General features: G+C 42.5%; 1 protein-coding gene across 1 annotated transcript in view; it reads left to right on the top strand.

Moving 5' to 3' along the window:
• Positions 1 to 13139, top strand: part of LOC307043332 (netrin receptor UNC5D-like) — a 254270-nt gene that overhangs the window by 223534 nt on the left and 17597 nt on the right. The window contains 2 exon segments of the mRNA XM_079687717.1: positions 4672 to 4843; positions 11444 to 11665. Of these exon segments, the coding sequence (XP_079543843.1) occupies positions 4672 to 4843; positions 11444 to 11665 (394 nt within the window).

The raw sequence follows: 13139 nt of genomic DNA on the forward strand, positions 1-13139 counted from the left end.
AACCACCAGGTGTCCCTTTCTATCAGCTGTGCACCTTTATGGTGTAAATACAGCCTATCTACCGATTGGATCAAATATAAAAGTCAGCCGAATTAGTTTTGATCCTCTAAGGAGACATATTGTGTGAAGAGAAATGTATGTTGTTTAATTGCTGATATATTTATGATCCACGTCACGTTTTCAGTGTTGGCGGCAGTTCCTCCTGTTTGTCTAGAACTCTTCTCATCAGGGCTCTATAAATAGAGAACTACGGCAGATATGTAATATTTAATGCAGCCGAACCGTGTATTACAATGCCCTTATGTGATGACCTCCAAAGAGAAAAGCAAGCACACTCGGAATAAAGTATTATTTTATTTTTTTTAAATGTTTTCGCTCTATTTGTTAATGACGATGTGATGTGAGATGTGAGACTGGAATTGCACAGGGGAAAATAACGTATCTTTAGATGCGGATTTTGTTAAACTAATACGTTTGCGCTGTGGACCAACACTATACATTGACGGGGAAGGGGGTAGCAATAAAGATAACACCATTAAACAGTTACACAACATAACAGAAATAATATCGATAGCAGCGTCCCTAGCAACCACCTTGGTAACAATGAAAACGTTGAATGGACGCAATTTCCTGAAGTAATCTTCGTAAAAACTAGCAAACTAAAGATCATGTACATCCACTGCACACATAATCTGAAATAACAACTCATATTTCTCGCATCAAATGACATCAAAACGCATTTTAATGGCCAAACTAACTTTAAAATAGGCATTTTACACCGAGAATAAAACGAAGTTCGGACATGTTTTTTTTTTCTGCAGGGAGAAATGTGAAGATCACGTGACATAGACGCCAGCCATTGGAATGAATGGGGTTTGTCAAACAGAGCAGATGGTGTAGTCCTAAACGATAGCTGGGGATTCTGGGTAGTGTAGTGTCTTCTGCCATCCTTTACTCCGAAAAATATTTGTTACTCCGAATCGAAGGGGAAAAATACAAAAGCATTGCACACAATTTAAACCAATCAATGTTGTGTAATTAACAAGGATAATCTGGTGTTTTTTAGTCGATGAGTAGTGCAGATATCACTGTCAAATCAATCGACAGTAAGGGGAATACTTATTTCCGGGTGTACAATTCTCCGTTATCCAATGGGAATGGACGCTCACATTGCCTTTAAGGGCAGCCGACACAAACGAATGCCGTGCTTCCATGAGCGTCAAATCCCGCCGCAGATGGGAATACATTGCAATCAGTTGAAAGCTATTTGCGTCCCTTTATGAAGCTGAAGGAGCCTAAGAGCATCACAACTGCACGCCATGGGACCCTGACCAAGCATCACTCTTGGACTATTATGGAGTGAGAGTGTGTTGTCTTCACATGATCAATGATTTCAGAGCTTTATGTCGGGTTAGTTTAACCTTTTCTGTTTCTTTGATTCTGTGTCATTTTAAATTTTTGTTCATTTCTGATTTGTGTGTGACGGGATCCAGAATAAATAAAAAACTTTATCCAACTGAATGTTTGAGCGGCCCATCATTTAACAGCTGGTGAAGATAGTAACTGCAGAAGTGGAGTAATATCTCATCACTCAAAGGTCAATATTTCTGAAGTGAATAACAAAGATATTCTGTTGAGGAAGCGGCTGCCTTTTGGTTGCTGATGTTATCGTACTTTGCTCCATGTTTGTTGTCGCTGTGCCGCTGTCACTTGTGTTCCTGCCACTGTGAGAAACGGCTGGTATTAAGACGCTTCAGTGTGCAGTTCACAAAACAAGAGGCATTATGGGACATGTAGTTGTTCTAACATACTTCTAGTAATCTGGTTTTAACCTCATGATAAACTTCTTATATTCTTTGTGAGCTTTCGCCTTGAGTTTGACACCTCTGGTATAAAGTGTATTTTAACCTATTAAGCCCGATGTCCCCGCCGGCGTGGACAAAACACAACAATATTCATTAAACTGTGTCTCGGGGGAACACAAGTGAAGGGAACGGGAAGAAACTCAGCTAACTGACGATATGAACCATTTTTACCGAAACAAAACACAACTCTAACGGCAAGCGTCTGAATTAGCACTAAGCGAAAGAGTGTTAACGCACTTAGCACATAACTCACGGTAGCGATCTTTTATACTTCATGCAATCTGCATAGACTAGATGTCATATGAAAGCTGAGATTCCACAGATTCCAATGGCATAAGTATCATCACTGTGTGACCAAAACTCACTGCAGCAAAAGCGAAACCAGACAACACACAACTTCACTTTACGGGGCCAAAACGGCAAATATGTCTTACCTTTGTGTTATCAAAAGTTGTGTTCAAGGGCATTCAAACGAATAAAATATAGAGCGTAACATAGCTTTCGGTTTTGGGCAACTGCGTGCGCATCACTCTCAATCCTCAATGGTAAAGTTTAGATGGATTTAGGAACGTTCCCTCGATTTGATTTGCTCTAACGGTTCAAAAGAGGTGTCAATCACCAAAATCGACTGATGGGTTCCAGAGATATGGAAAATCCACCCACATGACCCCAGAAGTGGGTTTTTCTCAAATGTCCCTTGTTTTGCATCAATCCTGATACAGGGCACTTATTAAATGTAATTGTTTGGATTCCTAAAGCTCTTTGTCTACTATCCCATCATTCAAGGGTGGTTTTTACGGAGCCCCCTAGGGGACATGGAGAAGAAGAAAAAAATTGGTTGAAAAAAAAAGATCTTGCAAAACTTTTCATTTAGCTCAATGTACTTCCGGGTCAGTTCGGCAACACAGACACCACGACAATGGAGCGGTTCATCGATTTATACTTTGAGCTTGGCCTAAAATATAAAGACATAACATCAGTGCTTGGCAATAGACACGGACCTCAAGAGAACACTCAGAGCGAGGGGACATGCACGTCGCGAAGCACTCTGAGCTGAGGCATTGACAGATTCAAATTTTGTGGATCAATAACTCATGAACATAACGTTGTAAAAATACAACTTGACTTTACAATCATAGCAAGGTAGGCAACGAGCTACAGAGTCGTTTTTATCAGAACAGTTCGATAAGCGCCGACGGCGGACTGGCCATTGGGAATACCGGGAGTTTCCCCGGTGGCCCGGTGCTGTGTGTTGGCCGGAGGGCTTTTTTTTTTTTTGCCTAAATCCTACCGGCCCACATTTGTAAGTGTTCCGGCCCAGCCCAGCCCAGCCCAGCCGGGCCGTTTTGATAGGCTACCTTTTTCCTATCTATCAGTTTCACACATCAGGCCCGTAGCAGCTGTCACTGCGCAGTGAACGATCAGGAGTGAGTGACTGAGAGACCTAGCTGGCAGTTGCTTACAGATGGATAAACAAGCTCCAAAGCATAAAGGCGTTTTTGCATAGTTTGTGTATACAGTATACGTATTGTAGCGAGCCCTGGGTTCAGAGGGAGGGGCTTGCATAGGGGAGGGGGGTGGGGGGGGGGGTTGGCAGGGAAACGGGGTTCAGGGGGAGTGGCTGTACGGCTGTACCCGTAGGATAGAAAAGGGGGAAGTGACGTGACTCAGAGGTCACGCGGCTGTGGAGAAGAACGTGTTGCCCACATTCTGTCACTGAGTTTAGGCTAGTTAGCTAGCAGGTTTATTGTTTTGGCTGCAGTCACTTTTGCCTCCACTTGCTGTTCAAATAAATGTTGAAAGAAGAAGTAAATCTGTTTACAGTTCTGTTTCATATGGGTGTTGAAGAAGAAGAAGAAGAATTGGGAGGGATGAAACCCTCTTTAATGGTCTCACATGCAGGGCACACAGCACACACAGTGAAATGTGTTCTCTGCTTTTAACCCATCCTAGTACCAGGAGTCTAGTACTAGGAGCAGTGGGCAGCTATTGTACAGCGCCCGGGGAGCAATGGGAGTGAGGGGGGAAGGGGGATGTCCGGTGCCTTGCTCAAGGGCACCACGGCAGGAGGTGAACTGGGACCTCTCCAAGTATCAGTCCACATTCCAAATGTAGGTCTGGTCGGGGACTTGAACCGGCGACCCTACGGCTCACAGTCCAAGCCCCTACTGACTGCCATAGAGTCAGTCCCTAATCTCTCAAAGTGCACCAGATTGATGCATTTAGCTTCAACATTTAAAAAAAAATCTTCCCGAGGGAGCTTGCCCCCGGACCCCCCTAGAGGAGGTGAGGTCCACCACCTGCCCACACCCCCTGTTAAATTGTCTAACCCACATTGAGGATGCTTCAAACGCCCATGTTTTATTCCATGTGTCAAGTCAGGCAAATTGGGTCCAAATGTTATTGCATCTGATCTGTTAACATTAAAATCAATAAATATATGCTGTAACTATGTTGCTCGAGGCAACTCAAGGGCTCAGGTGATTACTAAATGAATAATTGTCCAAAATAACATTAAATGCAGGTTTTTTTGTTAAGTAACATACTTTCGTCGCCGGCCGGCCGATACATGCCGCGCATTAAGTGGGCCTCTCTGTCAATGAATCCCCGGGCCACTTTTCCCCCCAGTCCGCCCCTGAGTGCCGTCACCTGAGCTAAACATCAAGAATTGGTCACAATCTGCCGCTGGAGGAGGGAGAGGAGTGCTTAGGGACCGTCTACAAACTGCAACGCCGAACACATATACTCATAGAACAATTCAATAACTTCACTTTGTTCCCCCTGTGTGTGTCTCGTTGTGTCTCAGTGTGGAGACCCTGGAGGGCTGTGAGATCCTCCTGGGCCCTGAGGTGATGTACGGTCCTCCGGGCCTCGACCTCTCCGTCCCGCTGGCCCTGACCATCGCTCACTGCGCCGAGCCCGACCCGGAGAACTGGAGCGTCTCGCTGAAGAGGAAGACCCAGGACAGCAAATGGGAGGTGAGAGCGGGGATGCTTTATACACAACCCTAACCCTTCTCAATCTCAATCTTTATTTATATAACTTTTTTCACTGAGGGCCACATACAGACAAATATAGGAAGGGCTGGGCCGCTCACTAGAGGTATACTGCCTCATAAGTTCAGTTACAAGTTAGCAAAATCAATCAAATGTACACTTTATATAAAACATCTTTGTATATCAAAATGGAAATATAACAATACACGTGCGTGCGTGCGTGTGTGTGAGCTCATTGACCGGCCTCACCCCTCTCTATACACCTGAACATCAGCAGGAGAGGACTCTTTAAAGTAGAGACACTACATACTGATATGCACCTGAACATCAGCAGGAGAGGACTCTTTAAAGTAGAGACACTACATACTGATATGCACCTGAACATCAGCAGGAGAGGACTCTTTAAAGTAGAGACACTACATACTGATATGCACCTGAACATCAGCAGGAGAGGACTCTTTAAAGTAGAGACACTACATACTGATATGCACCTGAACATCAGCAGGAGAGGACTCTTTAAAGTAGAGACACTACATACTGATATACACCTGAACATCAGCAGGAGAGGACTCTTTAAAGTAGAGACACTACATACTGATATACACCTGAACATCAGCAGGAGAGGACTCTTTAAAGTAGACACACTACATACTGATATACACCTGAACATCAGCAGGAGAGCACTCTTTAAAGTAGAGAATCTACATACTGATATACACCTGAACATCAGCAGGAGAGGACTCTTTAAAGTAGAGACACTACATACTGATATACACCTGAACATCAGCAGGAGAGGACTCTTTAAAGTAGAGACACTACATACTGATATACACCTGAACATCAGCAGGAGAGGACTCTTTAAAGTAGAGACACTACATACTGATATGCACCTGAACATCAGCAGGAGAGGACTCTTTAAAGTAGAGACACTACATACTGATATACACCTGGAAATCAGCAGGAGAGGACTCTTTAAAGTAGAGACACTACATACTGATATACCCCCTTAATAACAGGTTACCCGATGCCATGATATATTTTGTAATATTCCTTTAAGGCAGCAACAAGCAGCGATTGATCCCTTTCGAGCTTTTGTGCGGACATCTTGTTTGCTCACGGAGGTCTCACAGTTTCTATGTTTTCTCCTTTTGTCACGAAGCTCATGTTTACCTCACGTTGCGTCTCATAAGCACAGAAGCGCTGCTCTTTTGTGACCAAGAACAAAATATATATTTCTATTCAGAAAGAGGGCAATTTCTCAAGATGTGCATGCGCTGCGAATGAGGCAGGGATGTAAATGAAGTCAAGATTCATGTTGCTTTGAGATATCGCTCTAATATTAAACGGCTCAGAGCTTTCTGCTCAGAAATAATGAGTTACCATCCGACCTCGAGTTAGACAGAGGAGCACAATATCTACAAATGCCGCATTATTTAAGAGGCGATTATAAAAACACCGCCCACTCTCACACGGTGTATTGTTATTCAGTGCCATGTTGCAGTGTGTTTGCACGAACCTAAAGTATTCACAGAAGGGCGGCGTGGGGATATTTCCATGCATGAGCTGGTCAAATGTATTTGCCTACAGAGGATAAATTGGTGCATTGTGGGAATCAGAAAGGAGGAAAGACAGTTCATGGTGAAAGATGTACGGGTTATTTAAGGTTCTTCCAACTCGTGTCAATACTCATACCGGTAAGTAAACAATAGAGAGGTGCAGGGGTGACGTATTTACCCGGAACGAAGCTGCTGGTTCCCTCGTCTCAGAGCCAATGGGATTTCTCCAGAGGATTTTGGAAAATAGCTGGAAATAAGATCTGTGGAAAACAAACCTGTTTGATGAATGCACGTTTAGTTCAGCCGGATAATCTCCACATATCTACTTTTATAATGTTCTAATCATAAATCTAATGTCCAGAAGCTAAATGCTAACGTTATGCTACAAAGGAACTACAGCCGAGTCCAGCAGCACGACTTCAACGTCACGCCAACTTCAGATCCATATTCAAACACACAGATTCTAGATGGAAGGAGTTGAAGCGTTTGTTTGAACAGTCTGCAGGAGGCAGGGACTTGCTCTCAAGCAGAACAGAAACTAACTTAGAGGAGTGTTTACGTGTTCGGCGTAATGACGTACAACGGCCTCCACGACTTCTGTAGTCCTATTCAGCCACTTGGTAACAACCATCGTTTCTCAGACACGTCCACTCTTCAGAGATCACCAGTGGGGTCACTGCTGATGATTTAATGTAGAACAAAACGTGACCCGTCTCTTCAATGTGTCTCAACCACAGACAGATAGATAGTTCAGATAGTTTCCTAAATCCTATGGAGAGATCTCATTGGCTCTGAGACGAGGGAACAGGAAGTGGTGAAATGCTGACTCACTTCCTGGTTTTAGGACTTGTCACTGCACCGCTCTTTATGGTGGGAATCAGAAAGGAGTGGTGAAAGATGTACGGGTTATTTAAGGTTCTCCCAACTCGTGGCAATACTCATACCGGTAAGTAACAGGCAGGGCTGTATTAATGATGCGGGAACCAGCAGGGCGTAACGCGCATTTTGATTGACTGACAGTTGGTTTGTGATTATTTGTGAGGCCGTGCTGTTTGGTCTCACTGCTGCTCATTAAAGTGAATCACCTCGTGATGGATGTGTCCGCTCGGCAGGGACAGCAGCAAACTGCCTCACACTGTTGTGAGATGTTTTTGTAATGACAGGAAAGTATTTGAAGGTGAATGTGGTGCCTTCCTCTGCCTGGATTATTCTTATACAGAAAAACCAAGTACACACCACGTTTGAGTTCTGATCATTATGGTCTAACAACACAATGCACTGAATACGAGGAAATATCTTTTCATTTACAACAACACTTGTTTTTATTTCCACTTATTTTCCAAGTGATCGTGTTAATGCCTTGTAAAAATGGAAGGAAAGGAACGGATTGTAAAGGAAAGGAAAGGAATTTGAAAGAGTTGGAAAGGAAAGGGAGTGTAAGGCAAAGACAGAAAATGCAATTTAAAGAAAGAGGAGGAAATAAAAAAAGTTGGAATGAAAAGGAATCGGGAAGATCCGGAAAGGAAAGGAAACCAAACCAAGGAAAGTCAAAGAAAGGATTTGAAAGGAAATTAATGGAAAGAAAAGGAAGTGATTGGAAAGGAAAGGAAATTAAGGAAAGGTAAGGAAAGGATAGGTAAGGGGAGGAAAGTATTGGAAAGGAAAGGGAGTGAAATATAAAGAAAGAGGAGAAAAGAAAAAAGTCTCATAAATTGGGAAGGGTCGTAAAGGAAAGGAAACCAAACAAAGGAAAGGAAACCAAACGAAGGAAAGTGAAGTTGAGGACAGTAACGGAGATGTAAGGTGAAAATAGGAAAGGATAGGAAAGGGTTGGAAAAGGAAGGATAGGAAGGAAAAGGAAGGAAAGGAAAATAAGTGATTGGAAAGGAAATTAAATGAAGGAAAGGAAAGGATTGGAAAGGAAAGGAAAGGAAAGGATTGGAAAGAAAAGGAACAAGTTGGAAAGGAAAGGAACCAGTTGGAAAGGAAAGGGAAGGAAAGGAAAGGAACGAGTTGGAAACTAAAGGAAAGGGAAGGAAAGGAAAGGAAAGAGTTGGAAAGGAAAGGAACCAGTTGGAAAGGAAAGGGAAGGAAAGGAACGAGTTGGAAACTAAAGGAAAGGGAAGGAAAGGAAAGGAAAGGAAAGAGTTGGAAAGGAAAGAAAAGGAAAGGAAAGGAAAGGATTGGAAAGAAAAGGAACAAGTTGGAAAGGAAAGGAACCAGTTGGAAAGGAAAGGGAAGGAAAGGAACGAGTTGGAAACTAAAGGAAAGGGAAGGAAAGGAAAGGAAAGAGTTGGAAAGGAAAGGAACCAGTTGGAAAGGAAAGGGAAGGAAAGGAACGAGTTGGAAACTAAAGGAAAGGGAAGGAAAGGAAAGGAAAGAGTTGGAAAGGAAAGGAGAGGAGAATCTGAGAGGCCATGAAACCTTCCTGGTGAAGATAATGAAATGCTTCCCGTCTGCTGCCGTCGCCTCATAAATAAAAGGCTCCGTTCATAAAGAGTGCTTTGTGTTCTGCGATGAAACCATCACTCATGTAGGAAATGCTTTTCATTATCTCTGGAGACGGCTTACAACCGGTGTGTGTTTCCGCTGCGTGATTTAAACCAGAGTGATGTTACACACACCGTTATTCAGCGGCACCAGAACGCAATACAGGTTACACTCCGCTGTGAGTTCATTTACACACATCTCTACTCACATCTGTGCAGCTCTGAGTGTTCACTCAGTGTGCTGCTTTCAGTGTGCTGCTTTCAGTGTGCTGCTTTCAGTGTGCTGCTTTCAGTGTGCTGCTTTCAGTGTGCTGCTTTCAGTGTGCTGCTTTCAGTGTACACTCAGTGTACTGCTTTCAGTGTGCTGCTTTCAGTGTGCTGCTTTCAGTGTGCTGCTTTCAGTGTGCTGCTTTCAGTGTTCACTCAGTGTGCTGCTTTCAGTGTACTGCTTTCAGTGTACACTCAGTGTACTGCTTTCAGTGTACTGCTTTCAGTGTGCTGCTTTCAGTGTGCTGCTTTCAGTGTGCTGCTTTCAGTGTGCTGCTTTCAGTGTGCTGCTTTCAGTGTGCTGCTTTCAGTGTACTGCTTTCAGTGTACTGCTTTCAGTGTGCTGCTTTCAGTCTACTGCTTTCAGTGTACTGCTTTCAGTGTACTGCTTTCAGTGTACTGCTTTCAGTGTGCTGCTTTCAGTGTGCTGCTTTCAGTGTACTGCTTTCAGTGTACTGCTTTCAGTGTGCTGCTTTCAGTGTGCTGCTTTCAGTGTGCTGCTTTCAGTCTACTGCTTTCAGTGTACTGCTTTCAGTGTACTGCTTTCAGTGTACTGCTTTCAGTGTGCTGCTTTCAGTGTGCTGCTTTCAGTGTGCTGCTTTCAGTCTACTGCTTTCAGTGTACTGCTTTCAGTGTACTGCTTTCAGTGTACTGCTTTCAGTGTGCTGCTTTCAGTGTACTGCTTTCAGTGTACTGCTTTCAGTGTGCTGCTTTCAGTGTACTGCTTTCAGTGTGCTGCTTTCAGTGTTCACTCAGTGTGCTGCTTTCAGTGTACTGCTTTCAGTGTTCACTCAGTGTGCTGCTTTCAGTGTGCTGCTTTCAGTGTGCTGCTTTCAGTGTTCACTCAGTGTACTGCTTTCAGTGTTCACTCAGTGTGCTGCTTTCAGTGTACTGCTTTCAGTGTGCTGCTTTCAGTGTTCACTCAGTGTGCTGCTTTCAGTGTACTGCTTTCAGTGTTCACTCAGTGTGCTGCTTTCAGTGTGCTGCTTTCAGTGTGCTGCTTTCAGTGTGCTGCTTTCAGTGTGCTGCTTTCAGTGTTCACTCAGTGTACTGCTTTCAGTGTTCACTCAGTGTGCTGCTTTCAGTGTGCTGCTTTCAGTGTGCTGCTTTCAGTGTACTGCTTTCAGTGTGCTGCTTTCAGTGTTCACTCAGTGTACTGCTTTCAGTGTTCACTCAGTGTGCTGCTTTCAGTGTACTGCTTTCAGTGTACTGCTTTCAGTGTACTGCTTTCAGTGTTCACTCAGTGTGCTGCTTTCAGTGTACTGCTTTCAGTGTACTGCTTTCAGTGTTCACTCAGTGTGCTGCTTTCAGTGTGCTGCTTTCAGTGTTCACTCAGTGTGCTGCTTTCAGTGTTCACTCAGTGTACTGCTTTCAGTGTGCTGCTTTCAGTGTTCACTCAGTGTGCTGCTTTCAGTGTGCTGCTTTCAGTGTTCACTCAGTGTGCTGCTTTCAGTGTACTGCTTTCAGTGTGCTGCTTTCAGTGTACTGCTTTCAGTGTACTGCTTTCAGTGTGCTGCTTTCAGTGTACTGCTTTCAGTGTGCTGCTTTCAGTGTACTGCTTTCAGTGTACTGCTTTCAGTGTACTGCTTTCAGTGTGCTGCTTTCAGTGTGCTGCTTTCAGTGTACTGCTTTCAGTGTGCTGCTTTCAGTGTGCTGCTTTCAGTGTACTGCTTTCAGTGTACTGCTTTCAGTGTACTGCTTTCAGTGTGCTGCTTTCAGTGTACTGCTTTCAGTGTACTGCTTTCAGTGTACTGCTTTCAGTGTGCTGCTTTCAGTGTACTGCTTTCAGTGCGTACATTCATGTGTCTTACTCTCTGTCTGGGTCATTTCTGAGGCTTTACTACATTACATACCTGCCTGGAACTTCTCTGGAGTATGTCTGGATGGTCTCAGGATTTTCCCTGAATCTTTTCTTGATCCAACCGGGATATTTCCTGGATCTTCCCTGAGATCTTCTGCATCCATTGGGTCCACACAGCATGCATGTAACTCGACGTCCAGGCCTTAGACCCTGTTTAGAACATTTTGAGATTTTGAGAAAAAGTCAGAACTTTGAGAGGAAGTCAGAATTTTTTACTTTTCAGAAAAAAGTCAGAATTTGTAGAAAAAGTCAGAATTTGGAGATAAAGATTTTTGATATATAAGCTATTCTGCATGTGATGACTACTTCCATTCATGAGAGGATCGTAAATACATGGATCTTGAGTTTGAAGCTCAAGCCGGTGACCAGGGATATTTCTCTAACAACTTATTTTTCTTCTCACTTACAGGAAGTGATGTCGGTGGAGGATGAGTCCACTTCTTGTTACTGCCTGCTGGACTGTGGGAATGTGCACCTGCTCCTGGATCAGCCGGGATCGTACGCTCTGGTTGGCGAGCCGCTGACTCAGAACGCCGTGAAGAGGCTGAAGCTGGCTGTGTTCGGGGGTCTGGAGGCCATGAGCTACATCCTGAGGGTCTACTGTGTGGACGACACGCCACACGCCTTTCAGGTGAGCAGCATTTATTATAATAACATCATTTATTATAATAATTAATAATAATAATACATTTTATTTATAAAGCTGCCTTTCAAGGCCCTCAAGCTCGGCATACAAGGTACACAAAACACAAAACAAAATAAAAGTCCAAAAAACACGACAATATAATCGATCATTAAAACAGAAAAGCAGAGGAAGTGTGATGTGGTCAGGGAGGTGCCAGTGTGAAGAGAGACGTGGACATTCTGGGTGTCAGAGATTTTGGGAAAAAGTCCGAATTTTGAGGAAAATGTTGAGAACAATTCTGAATTTTGGAGATTTTTAGAAAAGTCAGGATTTTTAGAGAAAAAGTCGGGATGTTGAGTAAAATTCCGAATTTTGAGGAAAATGTTGAGAAAAATTCCGAATTTTGAGAAAAATGTTGAGAAAAATTCCGAATTTTGAGAAAATGTTGAGAAAAATTCCGAATTTTGAGAAAAAGGTTGAGAACAATTCTGAAATTTGGAAAAAATTCAGAATTTTGGAGATTTTTAGAAAAGTCAGGAATTTTAGAGAAAAAGTCGGGATGTTGAGTAAAATTCAGAATTTTGAGGAAAATGTTGAGAAAAATTCTGAATTTTGAGAAAAATGTTGAGAAAAATTCTGAATTTTTGAGATTTTTAGAAAAGTCAGGAATTTTTGAGAAAAAGTCGGGATGTTTAGTAAAATTCTGAATTTTGAGGAAAATGTTGAGAAAGATTCGGAATTTTGAGAAAAAGTCAGAATTTTGTGAAAAGGTCAGAATTTTGGGAAAAAGTCAGAATTTTTTGAGAAAAAGTCAAAATGTTGAGGAAAACTCAGAATTTTGAGAAAAAGTCAGAATTTTTGAGATTTTGAGAAAAGTCAGGATTTTTTGAGAAAAAGTCCAAATGTTGAGAAAAAATATGATATGATAAACATTCAATAAAAAACAGAAAAGCAGAGGATGTGTGATGTGATTTGGGAGGTATGTTTTGAGACGTGATTTGAAAATGGGGAGACAGTCAGTATTCTGGATGTCAGGCACAGCATCTACTTCATTTCGCTGTGATTGGAAAAGGATTTGAGCCTCGTGAAAAAAAGAGATTTGACAAAAGTGATGTTTTTGTTAAGTTCGGGGATTAAAGTCAGATTTTTGTTGTTGTGAAAAGATTCTTAAGATTTCTGACTCTTTCTCAAAATGTTATAAAAAAAGTTTTTTATTTATTTCTGAGATAAATTTCAGAATTTAATCTCAGAATCGTTACTTGTTCTCAGAGTTCTGAACGTTTTTGGTGAATTTAGTTTTTACTCATTATTCTGCAAAAAGGCGAAATTCAGATTTCTTTCTCAGAATTTTTTTTTTTGTTGAAAATATAGATAATCTCTGAGTTTAATCTCAATATAAAAACATAATTTTTCGTCAGATCTAGAATTTCCCATCTGGCCCTAACCGTCTTCCATATATATGCATTGCCACGATGCATTG

This window comes from Notothenia rossii (genome assembly GCF_949606895.1).
Source record: "Notothenia rossii genome assembly, chromosome: 6".
In the NCBI taxonomy this organism is placed as follows: domain Eukaryota; kingdom Metazoa; phylum Chordata; class Actinopteri; order Perciformes; family Nototheniidae; genus Notothenia; species Notothenia rossii.